Genomic DNA, 20,500 nt, shown 5'->3' with positions numbered 1-20,500 from the left:
GTGGGTACGTGTCTGGTTGCGATATGCCCACGCAGGCATGTCCTTAAATCTTGGTTTGGTCTTAGGTGGAGAAATTTTTAATCGGAAATACAAATAGTATATCACGTGTTTTAATAGAAATAATGAGAAATTTTATTTTTTAAGTTATCAACTTCTTAACACATATATCTTAATATTTATATACTAACACGTAATATATTATCCTGAATATCAATCAAAAATCTCTCTGATCGTAGGTAATCTGGTAGATGCTATTTGCTGTCCCAACAACATCGACCCAGCTGTTTCTTACTTCTGTGCTTTTTCTTCTCTCGTTTTATTGGAAAACCAAGCGGTTTGATTGTTCCCAGAACAACGAGTTTCCTACTCAAAGTTTTTTGTTGTCGGCTAGCCTTCTACAGTAACTTGTGTTAGTGTAACATCTATATAAAAATCAAGCAGTTTAAGTTTGATATCTACAACATTTATGTTGTATTAGCGTGCGTTCAATGTATTTATATCACATTTATGAGTTTAATATAGGAGAGTGTTATTGGCACTTCAAAAATTTTATTATAAACTCTTCACAAGTGTATTTTTCTTTCCAAATATATAAAGTTTGGAGTGTAGAATGAGATTTTTGAAGTGTTAATAACAACTTCCTTAATATATTGAATTCAAGACAAAAATACATTGAACCTTAAACCGTAATGGGTATTATACTGTAATGTTTTAGCTAATTGTAGAAGTGTGATTCCTACATGAGTTCAATAAAGTGGTATCACACTCACTTTTTCCTACCTAATGTAGAAAACTTTAATAGAACTCGAGTTTATGATCAGAATCAGTCATATTATAAATCATTATGTTAAGATCATCTTTGCAAAACGTCAATTAAAATTAATGTTTAATCAATTAACAATAACAAATAGATAAACGATTCATAAAACTTTACTAAATCCTTCCACTTGTTTTTATACATGTCAATTGTTAACGCTTAAAATTGGAAGGTCAACAAAAACCAGCATGACCAACCCTTGGTGGCCTCGAGATATCGAGCTAGACTACAAACAAAAACATTTGAGTGGTTCATCGTTAAAAATGGGCTACGACCACTGTAATGGTCTAATATACATTTGACGTGGATTACAAGAGAGCTCAACAATTGAATAATGTAGTTTACTTCTCGTGGTCCGACTGCTTATAAGGGTTCCTTGACCTTTTTAGGCCTTGAGTGACCCCCAAAAGTTCTAGCTCTCAATTCTCTCATTGTCCTATCATTTTATGAGCCAAGCAATAGACATGACCTATAAGCTATTCCTCCATTATTCACTCAACATGTGGAGAGGAAGTGACATTCTCTCGAAGCTACTTGCACAATTTCTCAGATGCCACATATTAAGCACACTACTCATTCAAAAGTGGTTGGAAAGCACTTTATTGAGCGCTAGGCCTGACATCCTTTAAATCTCTACATATACTTCTTTACCCGTCGATGGCAAACAAGTAGTTGGGAGTTCACGTTCGGCAGACTTGTCCTTGGAGCTCCATGCCACAAAATTGGTTAGGTTTTCCAACTGGCTCAAGCGGTCGGAAAATACTTTTAACTTTTGCACCTCGTAGAGTCCTTATCCACAATACGCTTCTCTTCTCATAATGAAAATACCATGCGGCTATTAATTCCGTTTTATATAAATTGTCTCCAAATACTACACTTGATAACCACCACGGGTGGTCCAGTGGTTGAGAACGAATTTTAGATTCCTATTCAACACGGCACATTCTTGGTTATTGTCCTGATGCTGATGAATCACACCATGGTGGCTAGGAGGAGATTGAAATGCTTGTTCACGACCTCCAAAAAGGAGGTGGACTACCGTGGCGAAACTATTAGCTGATATATATTTTTTGAATAAATGATATTATCTATACTAATGGATGGTGGCTAAGCTTCACAATGAACTAACAATAATAATGTGATTCAAATTCATCTTTAACGATAATCAAACCTAAAATCTTTTATCTACAAATAAAAGAGAATATCTTTAAACAGTAATACTAAATGGCACCATCAAGTCCTTTTTTAACCAAAAAAGAAAAAAAAAAGAAAAAAAGAAAAGAAATACAACACATGATGAGCCGATGGAATATCTCCTTGTTCTGGTGAGAAAGCTATTGGGAGAATCCGAAAGCCTAGATCTATCTAATAATATTTTATTAGAGAATCAGCAAATGAAAGAGAGGAACAAAAGTAGATTACGTGTAAGATCGAGTGGGGGCATCATAGACCTCCATAGCCCCCACCAGCTCTCTCTGTCCTTCAGAGTCTCCCCCACCATCATTTCCCCTCTCTTTTTTAATTCGTCTGTTTCGCAGATATTTTTCATCTCTCTTAACCCCCTCCTCTCGCACCTTCTTTTTCCTCGTTAGGCATCCGCTCACTACTGTCTCCTCCATTGAAGCAGAGATCTCCTTCTCCTCATCCTCTGTTTGTCCCCTTCTCTCCGTCCGATTCTCCTGATTCCACCGACCTCGCGATCTTCCTTAATCACCGCGTTTCTCTGCCTGCATTCTCCTTCTTCTGCTTTATTCCATTTCCTACACCTCTTCCGACCTGTAATTTCGCTGTTTCTTGACTAATATCCGTCCGCCTTCGACCGCCAACCGTCTGTTTGGCTGCCAAGAAAACTACGAGAAAATTCCAGAAAATTACAAGCTTAAATGAAACTGAGAAAGAATCGCGTAATAGTAGATTCCTTATCGTAAGCCCTACGTCGTAAGTGTCATACTTATCTTTCACTTTCAGATGATTTTTATCTTACTGTGAATTGAGCATTGAGCTGAGCTTCTTTTATTTATTTATTTATAAATATAATTATATATTGCAAAATTTGAGAAAAATATATGTTCACTGCCACTTGTTTGTGATCTCTACTTATATTTTTGTTCTTTGGAATTTTCAGAAAATAATATTATTGTAGAGGAAATTTATTTTGTTTTGGAGACAGACGCCTTCACTTCGCAATTCAGGTACAAGATTACTACTTTTTCTTTTTCCTGTTGCTTGTAAATTGTGCTCTGTTCGCCACAAATTGCTTTTAACTTGGTTGGTGTCACCGCCTTGATCACCTTTAACTTTAGTTTAAATTTTACCTTGTTCGATGCACCTGTTTTTTTATATTATTTTCATGATCTCTCTGTCCCCTTTCCCCTTACGGTGTAACGTTAATTCTGTGACAACATTAAAAAAATAAGGTGATGGAGAGTTCCACTTTTGAGGAGTCTTCTTAGCATTTATCTATGATTTATAGGGTAAATAGTAGACAAATCGAGGTGGTATTTGCTATGGATATTGTCAATTTGATTTGAGGATTCATTTATTGGACCATATCGGCTCCACAATATCTTTTTATTTCATGATATGCCGCTAAGTAGGTCTTAGTGTGTGCAATCTTGTACAAGTACCAAAGTAGCTTGTAGTATATTAGTACCGATGCTTTATGGGTTAACCCTCGAACCAATTGTATACCCGCTTCTTTTTATGACAAAGATTCAAGATTTGCTCGGTTATGTTATTGTTTTATCTTCCAATTGTTAAGTGTGTCTGATGCAGTTCATCAAGTTTCTGGTCTGCGTAAGGAATGTATGATGTTCAATCATAGCTTTAAAATACATTATGTAATGTACATCCGTTATTAACAGTTGTCGATGTGTTATGAACTTACATTCTTGATCTATATTATATGATAACTTTAGAACATTATGAATGTACATACTAAATGTGCATCCATTAATGGAAGTTATTAGAATACGTCTAAAAATAAGCCCTTTTTAGCCTCGAGGAGGCATCTAGGTTTTCATATTTGCTTAATAACGTTTTTCAGATAGTTATTTCAACGTTCAGATAAACTAGCTAGGTACCTGTGTATGGCCTGGCAGGTCGTAGTAGTAGTGCTTGTGGCATTGATTATGGCATGTTGGATTAATGCTTGTTTCATGGCGGATTGTATAACCAAGAGGTGGTGGCATGATGATTTGTAGTAGTACATTTGTTCATTGGTGGAACTTAGTCTTGTAGTTGCAGTGGTTATGTTAGCGTCCTTAGAGTTAAGGTGGTGATAAAAATGTTGATTTAATAGTTAACTGTTCATGGTGCTAATGCCCAAAATGATGGCGTTTTTTAGGGTGATTGAATATTGTGAGTTGATACTGTGAGTAATTCGAAACTTTGCCTTACTTAGCAGTGGTTGATCTCAATCTCATATTTGTAAAAAGTCCTGGAGAATAAAAATATAGAATATTTATATCTTGCGAAGGAACAATTACAGAGTATATATGATAACTTTCACTGTTTCACATGAGAGAAGACTGATCATTATCAGTGATTTGAAATTTTTTTATTTATGTTTTGATTTGCTGTTTTTTCTCGTGATGTGTTTTCATTGTAAAAATTGTGGATTCACAAAGTTTTCTTAAGTTCAATTAGACTTTGTCTGGTGGGTGGTTATCACAACCATACGTAGAGGAGCATGATAGACTGATAGTTTGTGCAGATGAACCTATAAAATTGATTGGAATTGAGCATGATAGACTCAAACTATTCTCATAAGTTATAAAATAGTTAGTAGTATGGCTTAATATACATTGTTGGCTCATCCTTCAAGTGTTTGTTGGGAAATGATAACCAATGTATGGGTTGTGCAATAGTAAGATTATTAATTTGTTAGTTGAGCATTCATGTTCTGGTTAGCCTGTGTTTGTGTAGATCAACTCTGATCTTTCGTTTCCAATAGTTAACCACAACTTGACATTTGGATTTATAGATCTTTGCGTAAGTATCATATACTTTCCCATGTCATCCATGATGTAGGATTCAAGGTATTCCCTTGCCCCCCTGCCGTCTTTCCCTCTCAGTTTAGGGCTGTTTTTTCCTCACTGAGATGGGAAGCATACCCATAACAAATATACATGGACGAACCTAACTGATTTGCTTACTTGTTAGAGTAAGGGAATAAGGGGGAGCACTTCTACTACGGGATAGAGAATAGGTCCGGAAGGAACAATCTTTGAAAGAACTTAAAATAAGAGTGTTTCCCCCTCGGCAAGCAGAGTGACCTCTTCTAGTTACCGGTAACTTTGTCCTTTCTTCTGTTAGTTATCTCAATTCTTCAAGTCGAGTTCTAATTGCTATAAAAAAAAATTATCTCATTGAGTTGTTAGTTCGTTCCGGTGGACTATATAAACATGCATGCTTTGCTTTATAAAGGACTTTATTATGGGCTTCTTAGTTGCTTTGTTTATGCCGCCTAGCATAGTAAATTAATGCAATGGCTTACCTGCTTATGAATTATGTCACCTTTGGTAGAAGGTACTTTCCTCATAATTGTATGGCCCACGATCTAAGGCCTTCTAAAAAAGCGATTGCTCAAGCTGCTCTTCTTGAGTAACTTAGACCTCCTCAACGCATGCATGGCTGCCGTAGGATTCAGAGTATCTCAATACAAGCTTTTCTCTATGAATAATTTGTAGTAGTTCGAGTTGATATTTGAATTTCTATGCCTTATTTACGTTTCCCAAGTCTCCTCATTGTCATAATTCCTACTCCTTCTGGATCTTGCTCTTTGATGTATCCGGCAATAGATTAAACTTAGCAAATTAGAGAATAACTAGAAACACACAAGATTATATACTAGTTCGGCTGGACTATTGCCTACTTTCAGTTGTGATTTTCCTAGGTAGAGAAACAACTTATTTGATTAATAAAAGAGTTATAGTACTTTTGCAAAGCCCTAGAACTAATCGCCCTTTATCCCTCTCGACTGCCTTTGGCATTTCTCTCCTTTTCCTAGCCATGCCGCCCCCTATTTATATGTATAGGTATGATTTAAATGCCTATTTTCTGATTAAGTTTCCTATTCTATATGGAATAGGAAAGTACACTTTCTACCTATTCCAATTAGACTTCTAAGATTTCTTATCTAATTGTACAAGGAAACTTTGATTCTTTCCTAGTCCCTTTAGGAGAAGAACCGATGCACCCTTACGTTCCCCAATACAATCCTAAACAAAATAGGACACTAACTTTGACGAGCCAAAATCCTAACAATCTCAGGCCACACCTTTTCTACACTCTGTTAATTGGCTTCTCAGACCACACCTCTTTTGCACTTTGCCAAGAAATGATCAGGTAATCCTGTATGAAATCGCATACTTCTCTCTTTCCATGAAAGTTTTGTTCATCCCCTCAAGAACTCCGTCTTGTTGGAATTTTTTTTTTTACTGTGAAGTACCTTGTGATGCCTTCCTGCTTATAGTAATCGGCAAACTCCTTGCTTGTATGCTCACCTATGTTGTCAATTATGAGATACTGAGATACTTGATCTTTCTTCCAGTTTGATTCTCGATTTTTGTCTTTCATGCCTTGAACTTTGCAAAAACCTCGGATTTTTGCTTCATGAAATAAACCCAAACTTTCTAGAAAAACCATCCATGAAAGTAAGCAAATATTGGCTCTACCTTTGAATTTAGGTGGTGTAAGGCTTCAAACATTTGAGTGAATATGGTTGAGTTGCTCCTCACTTTGATTATTTGCACTGCTGCTTGCGAATGAGCCTTTGTTTGCCTTTCGAGAACGCAGAATTTACAAAAGTCTAGCTTGCGATGTGACACGCCTTCTAGCAAGACTTTTGTGCAATTCTTGCAACCCATTCTGACTTATGCGCCCTAGCCTGTATGTTAGAGTCCAAACTTGTCTTCTGTACTCTACTTTGTGGAAACAACTGCTCCTCCAGCTATCATTGTCCCAATTAGATTGTACAACATTTTATAATGCTACCTTGTATTACCGCCAATGATCCAAATTGGGCTTGGGACGAGACAAGCTTCTCTATCAATTGGCAACTCTGAGCCATAATCTTTCTATTCAAATTAGAGTTATAAAATATGAATATTTAGTAGGAAGTCATCCATGCTGAGGTTAACAAAGAATTGGATTCCTTATGAATTTTAAAATTAATTAAAAGCCAAAACATCCTTTACTCACCTTGACTCTTCTTGCTTCATAACGGTACCCATAACCGGCCTTGTCTAAAGTACTCAAGGAAATCAATTTTTTTTTTCTTTTCAGTCTAGTGATATATCTAACATTCCCCAAAGCCTGCACACCATCAAACATCCTGATTCTAACAGGCCGATTCCCTTTATAGGACATGGTGAATCGTTCCCATTAAAACTTCTCAGCTGCTGACCTCCTTGTAGGTATGAAGCCATTCTCTTACCGCACACAAATGGAATGTGCATCCGATATCCAAAATTCAACTTGTGAAAGCTTTGGAGCCTGATGTTACCGAAAGAACCTCCCCATTTCTCACTTCCTCGGTAACTGTACTAGCTGAACTTGAACTTCTTTCCATCTTGATTTTCTTCTCTTTCCAAATTTTGCCGTTCTTTTTCCATTGATCGGCATAACCACATATGTAGCAACCTTCCTTCTTTTCCTTTTTCTTCTTGGATTTTGACATACCCTTTTTGTTGCTTTCTCTTTCTTTGTCTTTTCCTGCCCTTTCTCCTTGACTTTGACATAAAGGCCTTGAGAGCTTGAAGTTATATCATCTAGTTTAGCGTATGACTAAAGGGCTTGTCTTCAAGCTTCAAGGACTCCTTTCCAAATATTAGTGTTGTTCGAGAGTGCTTGAGAGACGAAGGTAGAGACCTCAACTAGATGATAGCCATATCGTCATCTTTGCAAGTTTCTTCAACCTTCTAAAGATTGGCTATGCAATTCTGGAACCTGCATAAGTCAATATCACCTCCTCCTTCCAATCAAAGCTTAAATAGCTCATCTTTGAGAAATAGTTTGTTGGACATGGTTTTGCCCATATAAACGTTCTCCAACTAGTCCCATGCTTCCCTAATAATCATTTTTTCTGTGATCTGGGACCTGACTGATCTCGTGCGATGGATCTTAATGGAGCTCTTGCCTTCTTAAGAATCTTGGTCTATGCTTGTGTTGTGATGGTCGTGGGCCTCTCACCAATGAATGCATCATCCAATTCCTACTATATCAATACATTCTTTATCGTCTTTTGCCAGTCCGTGAAGTCATCCTTGCCATCAAAAGGTTTTAGTGCAGGCCTTAGGTTCGTGGTTGCCTTGCCTTTTGACATCACAGAACACCTTGAACCAATCTCTCGACACCAATTGGTATAATTGTGAGACTGTGACTCACTTTGGATATTTTTTTTATTGATGTACCTGGCAATAGATTAAACTTAGCAAATTAGAGAATAACTAGAAACGCAAGATTTATACTGATTTAGCAAAAGTTTTGCCTAGGTCAGAGTTACAGTACTTTTGCAAAACCCTAGAATTAATCACCCTTTATCTCCCTCTGCTATCTCTGGCTTTTCTCTCTTTTTCCTAGCCTCACCACACCCTATTTTGGTTTACATGCCTATTTTCTGATTAAGTTTCCTATTCTATATGGAATAGGAAAGTACGCTTTCCTTCTAAAATTCCTAATCTAATTGTACAAGGAAACTTTGATTCTTTCCTAAACAACAATATTCTCCACTGTTTGTAGAGCTATAATTGATATTTCCTCTGTTAAAAAAAAAATAGTTTTCATAATAACAGAAAATAAAAAATAGGGTGTTATCCGCACACTTATTTTTACTTCTCATACACCCCTGTCAATTTTTGGCCGTCATATCAAATGAATTAAAGAAGATCAATGACAAAAAATTAACAAGGAGGTGTAAAAGGTAAAAATGGGTATGTGATGCAGAATGCATCTCCTAATTCTACTTGGATTAGCTTTCCTTTTATTAGTTTTCCTATTTTAGTTAAGAATTCTCCGTTGTTAAAGGATTTCTTATTAGTTAAATTGCTTTCCTAATTTTTCAAAGTTTGTCTCTATAAATAGAGCAGATTGTAATCTTTTACTTTAACTTTTGATGAATGAAAATCTCCTTACTAGAACTCCCTGTTTTCCTCCCCTTTCCTTTCGTCTCCTCGACCCCTAATTCGTCTCCTCGATCTTTTACTTCTTCTCGGTCCCGTCACACCCTTGTTCACCCTAATACTACCGCAGTTCTACATCAATTTGGTAATCAGAGCCTACAATTCCTTTCGTTGGCGTTTGATCCCTGCCATGGCACCCCAAACCGTGGCCAACCTTGCAGAACAATGTCATACGTTCCAAAACAAAGTCACGGACGATATCGCGGGCATAGAAACCCAACTCGCTAAACTCAGCACTGACCTCAAAGAAGAGTTGGTACAGGCTCACGCCCATCGTTCAACGACGGACCTTGCCATCACTAAACTTCAAAACTCCGTTCAGTTACTTATCAACCACTTTCGGGTTGAAAACGCTGCAACTTCGTCTTCCTCCACAGTGATCCCAAGCTCGTCTACGCCACCACCAACAAGTGGCCTTTTGCCCACTCCACCGGTGGATCCTAAATTAAAGGCAGTGTCCTACGGAAGGCCGCTTAGCTCCACTGGGTCTTTGCCGCCACTCCATTATACTCAACACACAATAGGTCCTCCTCTAGTGACTCCTCAGGCTCTAAACCTCCCACCCGCTCCACATGATCAGTACCCTCCTCCCCCTCGCCAGTTTGACAACGAGATCATCCGCCACATCAAACCTATCGCTCCTACTTTTGATGGTCGTGGGGATCCTACGATGTTTCTTGATTGGATCCAAGCCCTGGAAGATTATTTTGCTTGGTATGATTTGACGGATGCTTATAAACTACGCATTGGAAAGATGACATTACAGGGAGCCGCTAGACAATATTGGAATTCCGTGGAGGAGCAACTATACCAACTGGGACAACAGCCTGTGACTCTTTGGGACGAGATGAAATTGAAGCTTCGCGAACAATATCTTCCTACATTTTATCGCCATCAATTGTATGATCAGTTATGGACCCTTTCACAAGGAAGTTATACCGTTACAGAATTCCACGCTCGTTTTATTGAACACAAAATACGTGCGGGGCTTCGTGAAGAACCCGACATCACCATGTCTCGTTTTATTCATGGTATTCGTGACGATATCAAGCGTGAAGTCCGTCGGTTCCGTCCGTATACTTTGGAAGATGCATATTGCCATGCATTGGAAGCTGAAACCTTTTTGCGGCCACAACGTAGGTACACCGGGACTCCCGGGTATCCTTCCACTTCTGCTCCAAACCGCAGTAATCCAAGCTCCAAATATGGCATCACTGGTCCACCTGCTCCCACGGTACCTGCCACAGAGAAGGGACCAGCCCTATCCACGGCTACTCACCTTGAATGCTATCGTTGCCATGCTAAGGGCCACATCGCCTCCCGTTGCCCCCACAGAACTTTAAATATTGGCTCCAACACTGAGGACCCTCGTGTGGACGAATATGTGGAGCCCCTTGAACCTATTTATGATCCCGACCTTGATAATTGTTGTGAGGAAGAAGCATTGCAACAACTGAGTGTTATGCGTTGTATTTATTCAGCATCTACACCTCCACCTCCTGATTCATGGAAACGCACAAGTATCTTCCAGACTTATGTCCCTTGCGGTACCACTCGATGCCAGCTAGTTATTGATGGGGGAAGTACGCTGAATGTTATTTCTAAAGCTGCCGTCGATCGTCTTCACCTTCAGGCCGAACCACATCCCCATCCTTTTCAAGTCGGCTGGGTAGATAAAACTAGGTTACCTGTTACTGAAAGATGTCTTGTTCCTCTTCAATTGGGTCCCTGTCACGAGAAACTTTATTGTGATATCCTACCTATGAGTGTTGCACATGTGCTACTAGGCCGGCCTTGGCTTTATGATCGTAACGTCAAAAGTTGCGGCCGAGAGAACACCTATACTTTCCAACATGAAGGGAAAAACATAACACTCAAGCCTTCCAACCCAGCCATCAAACCAATTAAGGAGGTTCAACCGACACTGCCCTTAAACGGGAAGGCTTCGGAGCATCGTTTAAGTATCTTATCACCTGTAGATTTTACACATGAACTACAAGACACGGGTGTGGTCTTTGCTCTCTTGCTTAAACCGGTCTCTAAATGTACCCCCACTCCAGTTGCCGAACCCATACGGCAGCTACTCACGGAATTCTCTGATGTTATACCTGAGGACTTACCAGATGAACTACCTCCAGCACGCGAGATTCAGCATGCCATCGACCTTGTTCCTGGTTCACAACTTCCTAACCTTCCCCATTATCGTATGAACCCACCTGAGCGAGCGGAATTAAATCGACAAATCCAGGGGTTGCTGGCTAAGGGTTTTATTCGTCATAGTTTAAGTCCTTGTGCTGTTCCAGTTCTCCTTACACCAAAAAAAGATGGCTCCTGGCGAATGTGTGTGGATAGTCGCGCCATAAATAAAATTACAGTTAAGTATCGTTTCCCAATACCGCGACTTGAGGATATGTTGGATGATTTGGCTGGTTCCCAATGGTTTTCTAAGATAGATCTTCGCAGTGGTTACCATCAAATCCGAATTCGTGAAGGAGATGAGTGGAAAACCGCGTTTAAAACCCCTGATGGTTTATATGAGTGGCTTGTTATGCCCTTTGGCATGTCCAATGCACCTAGCACGTTTATGAGGGTGATGACTCATGTGTTACGGCCCTATATTGGCAAATTTCTGGTGGTTTATTTTGATGACATCCTTGTATACAGCCACTCTCGAGAAGAACATCTCACACATCTTCACTCGCTATTCTTTACATTACGAGCGGAAAAACTGTATGCTAACTTACCCAAATGTTCGTTTCTTCAACCGCAAGTTCTATTTTTGGGGTTCAATATTTCTGCAGCTGGGGTTAGCACCGATCCCACTAAAGTGGAGGCTATTACTCGTTGGCCAACACCTACGACATTAACAGAGGCACGCAGCTTTCATGGTCTCGCCTCTTTTTATCGCCGCTTTATTCCCGGGTTCAGTACTATTATGGCACCAATAACTAATTGCATGAAACAAGGAGCGTTTCTTTGGACCCCTGCAGCTGCCACGGCCTTTACAATTTTGAAGCAAAAGATGAGTCAAGCACCTGTTCTTCGACATCCTGATTTGACTAAAGTCTTTGAAGTGGCATGCGACGCTTCCGGAGTCGGAATTGGTGGCGTGCTTAGCCAAGAAGGACATCCAGTAGCCTACTTTAGTGAGAAACTTAATGCAGCAAAGCAACGTTATTCTACTTATGACAAGGAGTTTTATGCTGTGGTACAGGCCCTTCGGTATTGGCAATATTACCTATTGCCAAACGAATTTGTGCTATATTCCGATCATCAAGCTTTGAAATATCTCCACTCTCAACGCACCATCAGCAGTCGACATGTCAAGTGGTCCGAATATCTACAGATCTTTACGTTTGTTTTACGACACCGTCCCGGCATTGACAATAAGGCAGCTGATGCCCTTAGTCGCGTGGCTACTATTTTGCACACAATGACAGTTGAGGTCACTGGGTTTGATCGTATTAAGACCGAGTATTCGTCGTGTCCAGATTTTGGAATTATTTTCCATGAAGTTTCCAACGGTAACCGTCGTGAGTATGTGGACTTTATTACAAGGGATGGGTTCTTGTTTCGGAAAACCCAATTATGCATTCCTCGTACTTCTCTTCGTGAATTCCTTATTTGGGAACTACATGGTGGTGGTTTGGCTGGCCATTTTGGTAAAGATAAAACCATTGCCTTGATGGAAGATCGTTTCTATTGGCCGTCGTTAAAACGTGATGTTGCTCGGCTCCTCTCCCAATGCCGCACATGCCAGCTAGCTAAAGCTCGCAAACGTAACACAGGTCTGTATACTCCTCTACCAATCCCTCATGCTCCTTGGAAGGATATTAGTATGGATTTTGTGCTTGGTTTACCTAAGACTAGTCGCGGCCATGACTCTATCTTTGTCGTAGTTGATCGCTTTTCTAAAATGGCGCATTTTCTACCTTGTGCCAAAAATACCGATGCTTCTCATGTGGCCAAAATATTTTTTAAGGAAGTAGTTCGTTTGCATGGCCTCCCTGTCACTATTGTTTCTGATCGTGATGTCAAATTTGTTAGTTATTTTTGGAAAACCTTGTGGAAGCTTTTCGGGACTACTTTGAAGTTTTCCTCCGCTTTCCATCCCCAAACGGATGGACAAACGGAGGTGGTTAATCGCAGTCTTGGAAATTTACTTCGCTGTTTAGTTGGGGATAAGCCTGGTAATTGGGATCTCTTGTTGCCTGTGGCTGAGTTTGCTTATAACAACTCAGTTAATCGAAGCACCGGTAAAAGTCCTTTTGAGGTTGTTCACGGGTTTTCTCCCCGATCACCTGTGGATTTAGTTGCTCTTCCTATGGCTGCCCGCGCCTCCGACTCTGCTACGTCGTTTGCTGAACATATTAGTCAACTGCATGATGACGTCCGTCGGCAAATAGCCATGCACACCGACAATTATCAACTGGCCGCCAATGCTCATCGTCGTCACCAGGAGTTTCAGCACGGGGATTTTGTTATGGTGCGGATCTGTCCTAAGCGTTTTCCTAAGCAATCTTTTAAAAAGCTTCATGCTCGTTCGATGGGTCCTTATCGTGTCCTTAGGAAGCTTGGGTCCAATGCTTATTTGATTGAGTTACCTGCCACGATGCAGATCAGTCCCATTTTTAATGTCTCTGATTTATCTCCTTATCGGGGAACCTTTTCTCCACCTCTGTCGATGGATGGTGCTCAGAGTTCCATTCCTCCTATGGCACCACGACTTCCGTCCACTATTTCTGCCCCTACAGAGCAGATTGCTGACGTTTTGGATCATGAAGTTGTGACTTCGTCTACTGGAGGATCGACCCGTTATCTGGTTCGTTGGGTGGGAAAGCCTGCTACTGAGGATACTTGGATTACAGAAGCTGAATTTCGCGAGTTGGATTCCAGTCTTTTGCACCATTATCAGGATGCTCTTCAGGATCTTGATTTGGCAGCATCCCGTCCTCCTATCATCCATACTTACAAACGTCGTCGTTGTCCTTAATGTTGGCTTACTCGCCTGTGTCGAGTTCTTTTCAGTAGGGGAGAATGATGCAGAATGCATCTCCTAATTCTACTTGGATTAGCTTTCCTTTTATTAGTTTTCCTATTTTAGTTAAGAATTCTCCGTTGTTAAAGGATTTCTTATTAGTTAAATTGCTTTCCTAATTTTTCAAAGTTTGTCTCTATAAATAGAGCAGATTGTAATCTTTTACTTTAACTTTTGATGAATGAAAATCTCCTTACTAGAACTCCCTGTTTTCCTCCCCTTTCCTTTCGTCTCCTCGACCCCTAATTCGTCTCCTCGATCTTTTACTTCTTCTCGGTCCCGTCACACCCTTGTTCACCCTAATACTACCGCAGTTCTACATCAGTATGTGAATAATCTTGAAAAATACATTATAAAATATAGTTGGAATTGTAAATAAAAATAAAATCATGTATACCACCATTATAGTCGCCATTGCCATTACCACCACCACAACATTCATCATCGTCTCACCATTATCACCATTATCTTTGACACCACAACCTCCCATCACCATTGCTGCTACCACCATATCCTCCTCCACCGTCACGCTCAACACCACCACCGTCACCTCCCATAACCATTGCCATCATCATTATCATTACCCTCACCATGGTCACCACCACCCACCCCATTACCCTCACTACTACCACCACTGCAACCACCATTGCTACCAACACCACTCTCATCTCAACCACCATCTCTACAATCACAGCCACCGTTACAATCAAACATGAATGTGTGTGTCGGTGTTTTAAAAAACTCGCCTCGGGGCGCGCCTAGGCGGCCTTGAAGGTTGGGCGGCCGAATTTTCGCCTCCGTTTTGTGGGGGTGGGTGTAGGGCGGCGTCGGGTCATGCCTAGGTGGCTGACTTGGGCGTTTTTTCCCTTCAAAATTCATGTCTGTTTCTAAAATGCAGGAGACTGTTCTAATTTAAACGAAGAAGAAAGAGAGTTTTTCTGTCCAAATGGCGAAGTCTAACTCCAACTCTAGCTCTTCCTTTATTTTCCTTTAAATTTCCTATAATAATTGCCCCACTAAGCCTTTATTTCCTTTTAAATTCTCTATAATTTCTCCACTCAGCCTTTATTTCATTTAAATTCCCTATAATTTCTCCACTCAACCTTTATTTCCTTTTGAATTTCCATATAATTGTGACATTCAACCTTTATTTTCCTTGAAATTCCCTATAATTGTGGTCACTCACCCTTATTTCTCTTAAAGTTCTATATAATTACTTACAATAAAATAAATAATTACAACATTTTAAGAATTATGACATAGTTTCTAAGTACAACTAAACTTAGTAATGAAGAAGATGATATTATTTTTGACTTAGTTATAATTATATTTGTTTTACAAAGTATTATATCTATAAAATATAATTATATATGAAATATATATTAAAATTTTAGGTACCTTGAGGGTTTGCCTCACGCCTCACACCTAGGCGAGGCTATCCATGGAACGCCTCGCCTACGCCTTCGCCTTTTAATACAATGGTGTGTGTGTGTGTGTGTGTATGTTTTTTGGTGACATTATAGATATTGGTACCATACCCATTTTCAATGTTTTCATTATCAGATTAAACTACTACACACATTTTCAAATCGTAAAAATGCATAATTCTATTTGTTGTTTTCGTTTTACAAATAGTTCTTCAAAAGTCATTTTACAAAACGTTACCGGACGGGCCCTTATCTTTCAAAGTCCTATTGACTCTTGCCAAATACAACATATGCTTCAATTTTGTTGAATGCATTGACTTTTTCCGGCTAATGTATGTCTAATCGTAGAAAGTCTTTTGTTCTTTAAAGTACTATATTGTTTCAGGAAGCGGCATGAAATTATACTAGTTGTATTCTTAGACGTCCGTTTTTGCTTCTCTTGAAATAACCATTAAAATATACGGTAAATAAAACATATTGCCAGCTATTGTTGGCTCCAGTATACGTTATTTATTTACTTTTGTTGTATTATGAAATAGCCAATTAGCCATTAAGATTGAGTTGAAAATGCTCAAACAGCTATCATACGTTTTCCTTCTCTTTATAAAACCATTGGTCTGACAAGATTTGGTGATTCATAATTTTATTTGAAGACTCAGATTTTTATTTGAACATGTTTCTTACCCTTTCCTCGCAAGCTATGTTACGTAGGCCTTAGTTGCTGATGTATCTAATCCCACGAATAATTATTTGTCCCTGTTTTCCAAAAGAATCTCAATGTGGCATGATTATGTGATCTTCCCTGTCGAAAAGGAAACCTCTCATCTTTTAGAATTCCAATATGGGATATGCATCGCAGTCCATAGGTCTCTTGGAACTTTATTCATTTCTGTTGTTTGTGTATTTGGTGTATCAATCTGTGAACTTGGAAACAAGGGATCTGGTTATGGTAATCTTAATTAGAATTATGTTGTTTAACAAATACCATAGAGTGGCATGGGACTCAAAGCTAAGCATGCATAGTCTACTAGTGCTAACTTGATACAAGATTTACTGTTTAATAGTCCCGGAGCCTTATTATTTGTGGATTGCTCTGAATTGCACTTGTATCTGATAAATGAAACATTGTATTCACATGTTTTATGTTTGTTTCAACCAAAGTTGGTCCAAGATCTACATTTGATCATAAGATTCATAACCAGCATTAAAGAGTTTTACCTTGATTCGACCATGCATGTTTTTTTTTTATCCCGCTGATAACTTAAATTTTGAATTTATTTTATTATAGTGTCCTAGAGGTGGATTTATTATTATATCAGAGAATTCTGCGTATTGTCATACTTACATGTAATGGTTGTTTCATTGAATTTATATATGGTTTACCATAAACAAAACTATCAATGGCTTGATTTCGCTTACTGTGCTTAACTACCTATTACTTCCATGGTGAACATTGTATTGCAGTCAGGACGTCAAATCATTGCAGATGCTGTCAGTGAAATATCAAACTGCATGAACATGAAGGTAAACACCTCATACACCATTTTGTGAAATACAATACTTCAGTGGACCAAACCTGAATGCAGTAAGTTGAAAAGTTTTGCTTCTTTCTCTTTATATTTTCATCTTTTGTCAAAGCAAGTGCTTTTGTTCACATGTTTTGTTGTACAAAAATTGGCGACATGCATATAAACATTGCAATATGTTTCAGAGCATGTTTGTTCCACAGCTGCATAGAGACTTAAGAGATTTCTAAACGCTGCGGTGCACGTGAAGTGCAAGTCAATTATTCTTTATTATATATGAATCTCATCTTTACATATGTAGGTGGTTTCTTTGATTGTCACACACATCAAAACATTGTTTTCAAATAAAGGTCCTTTTGCTGATTGTTTTGCAGCTCTTTTACCACATTGTGATAGAACATAAATTTTATCCAACAGCCTTGTTCTTGAGAAATCAAGTAACATCATCCTAGTCTGATGCATCTTCTTTGCTAGCGTAGTTGTAGTCTGCCGTAGTCGTCACGGAAATAGTTTGATCAAAAAATGAAAACTTATAAGTGATTATCATAATAGACACTATAGTTTTAGGAAGGAGGTATACCCCAGATCTGTAGCCCTTGCTGCTGGCTCGTAGTTTTGCTGCTGTGGCTGGCTAAGCTGGAGACGGACAGGTCCATGTGAGTCCTCTTCGATACCTCGACCATTTGTCAGAATGGGACTTTGGTTGGCTTCATTTACATCCATTGTTCCATAAACCTGGGATGTGAAACTTTTCTGTTGAGGCGTTGTGAAAAATGTTGCAATTTGTTGTAGCTTGGATTGTAGATTTTATTACTCTTTCGTGGATAGTTAAAGTTTATTACGCTATCAAAACCATTACCTTCTTAGATAACTCCACATTTTCTTCACGAAGTAGGTTTACCTTCTTAAACAGATGGACATTTTCTTGGTGAATGACGTTCCCCTGCATAGACGTTAAATTAGCTACTTGAATAATAAAGAGGAAAAGGCTGAAAAGTGGTACCAAAGTTTTGCAAGGTTTTAACCTTTCGGTTTAGTTCTTCTATTTCATCCATTAAAAGTTGGTCCTACAAAAGTAAAAATTGTGATTTAGCCCCCTATGGGAAACATTATGTAAATAGATGATTTTCAGAAATTGAGTGACTGATCGTACCTTTTTCATTCGGACGGCCTGAAGACTTGTTTCCAATTGGTTCTCCAGATTGTGTAAATCTTTCACACTCAGACCAGAAAGCTCTTCTCCCATCATTTGCCTGTAGTCATTGAGAGAGAAGCATTGTTTAGGCCCTAAAATGGACTTTGGGCATCTTAAACCCAGTAGTGAGGCGGATTTATGAGATGCATAACAATTCTGTTTGATGCCAAACATCTTTATCCTAGATTATGTCTTCATTTTCAACTGTACCTAATCCCATTATTTAAGCACTGTATTGTCCTCTACCTGTGTTGTCCTCTATCTTGTACGAGTATAAACAATGTCACTCCTTAGGGAAAATTCAATAACTTGTTATGAAGAGTTGTCACGCCCTCATTGTATAACATCTGGTATAACATCATGGAACATGCCAATCGGTTAAATGCAGTGCATTCACCGATAAGAAAAGACTTCACTAGAGTGCTTTATTAAGTTGGAATTAGCATTATGAACATTTTTAGGATCTTTTAATTTATTTTTGACATTATATATAAAGCTAAAAATTGTATATGCAATATCTCTGGCTTTATGCGTGAAATGATTTTGTATTTCAAGGAAAGCACTTGGTTGTGATACAATTGGAATAGCAGAAATATGTCATACAAAAATAATTTGGGAAGGCAAAAATTTATTTCGCCAACAATTCTCAATTTAGCATAATCAAGCATGCAGCATAAGATGTCCTTCAATATCATAAACTTAACAACAATTGGCTAAAGAAAAACTGAAAAAAAACTTCAATAATCAAAATAAGCACTGATAGTTATTATAAATTTTTGTTTGTAATCTTGTCATTTTCTTTTATCATTCTGCATCCTATATAAACAACTAGACATAGTTTTAAAAAGTAGCTTCCATAGTTGTTTGTTTTAGCTAGCAATCAACTTGTTCATCCTTTGCTGTTTAATGTTTTAATTTAATTAGCATGAGAAGTGTGCATATCAAAGTACACCATGTGAACAGTTCCTGTAAAATTTTTTATTAACCACTGCAGGAAAGGTTGAGAGCTAGATCCAAACCTTTATAAAAACCATTAGAAATTAAGAACTTGACCAAGAATTTTCTCCTTTACAAGTCTTGTCATATATTCTATATCTATAACGACATAAGATCATTCTTTTTCTCTTTGAGCTCGTTCACTAGTCCCTTAAGTAACAAAATAGCTTCTATAATTGTTTGTTCTACAAATCATATGCAGGGCCGGGCCTGAGGGTGTCCAGGCAGTGCCACTGCACAGGCCCTGGTCTTGGAGGGCCCATGATTTTATTTTTCTCATATACTTGTATAATATATATCATAGCTTGCAGTAGAATAACAAATTATGGACAAAGCACCAGGGTTTAGAGATTTTTCTTGTTTTCCTGTAGGGAGTAGGTTCATGCCCTCACCCTAACACTTTTACTTTCTGCATGTTTTCTTAAATAAGACTTAAATAGCAAAAGAATCCAAAACTAAAATTCGAACCTAAGATCACTTAGGCAAGAGTACAAACCCTAGCTGCTGTTTATTCTTTGGTGTTTGTAAGAAATGAAGACTTTGTTTAAAATAAAGGCAGTAAGGCACCGTTACAGTCTTATTAAGAAAATCAGGCTGTACTCATATTGTCGAAGAATTTGAAACCTTCAGTAGGGCTTCCATTGAGTTCAGTTTGTTTCTCATACATTCATGTTCTTCATTACCAATTTGACCCAGCTACCCTGAGTCTCTGTTTGGTGTAGCTCTTCAGACCACTAAACCACACTTATGCACCATAGAAGTGCATTATCTGCTAATATGTTTTTCTTCTCTTGAATTTTAGTTGAAATTGAAAAGAGTTTCTGGTGAAGCTAAAGTTCGAGCTTCTCCCAGAAGATGCAAAACAAAGAAATCTTTATGTAGGAAAATTTTGCCTTATGATTTTGATTAAAGTGCACTCAGGCTCTTTGAATTATTCAAACAGCAAGTAATTTCCTGGTATAGCACCTTCCGAAGCCTCTCTGAACATTAATGTCTTAATTTTATACATGCAATTGGTGATAGACGTAGTAAGATAGTTCACCTTTATGAATGGATAATGCTACTATGCACTTTAAACCTCAAAATGGACATTTGTAAATTTTCGTGTTTCCTGTACACAAAAAGTTGGAGTGCACTAGTGCCAATTGTGCTGCCTTTACAAGTATTGAATTCTCTTTTTATACAACTTTAGTAAAATGTATTTTTTTTGGTGAAAATGGTCTGTAGACACTTGCGTGTTAACTTCTTGTGTTTAAGGGGCAAGGCCTTGTAGTCTAGTCTAAATGACACGAAATACCCCAATTGTATTGTGAAATTT

At 38.5% G+C, this 20,500-nt stretch overlaps 1 protein-coding gene and 1 long non-coding RNA gene across 4 annotated transcripts in view; one reads left to right on the top strand and one right to left on the bottom strand.

Moving 5' to 3' along the window:
- The first annotated feature begins 2,334 nt into the window (after window positions 1-2,334).
- LOC137718425 (uncharacterized) overlaps window positions 2,335-20,500 on the top strand; it is a 24,169-nt gene continuing 6,003 nt past the window's right edge. Inside the window, exons 1-3 of one of the 2 annotated variants that reach the window (XR_011065876.1) lie at window positions 2,335-2,755; window positions 2,943-3,009; window positions 16,930-16,989. This is a non-coding gene — a long non-coding RNA (uncharacterized lncRNA). The remainder of the gene's footprint in view (window positions 2,756-2,942; window positions 3,010-16,929; window positions 16,990-20,500) is intronic. The other variant, XR_011065875.1, reaches the window with a different exon arrangement.
- LOC137718424 (MADS-box transcription factor 23-like) overlaps window positions 16,933-20,500 on the bottom strand; it is an 18,546-nt gene continuing 14,978 nt past the window's right edge. Inside the window, exons 4-7 of one of the 2 annotated variants that reach the window (XM_068457972.1) lie at window positions 18,145-18,244; window positions 18,017-18,058; window positions 17,851-17,934; window positions 16,933-17,726 (exon numbers count right to left, since the gene is read on the bottom strand). In XM_068457972.1, the coding sequence (XP_068314073.1) occupies window positions 17,547-17,726; window positions 17,851-17,934; window positions 18,017-18,058; window positions 18,145-18,244 (406 nt within the window). In that variant the 3' untranslated portion in view covers window positions 16,933-17,546. The remainder of the gene's footprint in view (window positions 17,727-17,850; window positions 17,935-18,016; window positions 18,059-18,144; window positions 18,245-20,500) is intronic. The other variant, XM_068457973.1, reaches the window with a different exon arrangement.

Source organism: Pyrus communis, chromosome 15, assembly GCF_963583255.1.
Source record: "Pyrus communis chromosome 15, drPyrComm1.1, whole genome shotgun sequence".
Lineage (NCBI taxonomy): Eukaryota > Viridiplantae > Streptophyta > Magnoliopsida > Rosales > Rosaceae > Pyrus > Pyrus communis.
This window is presented reverse-complemented; position numbering and strand designations above follow the sequence as displayed.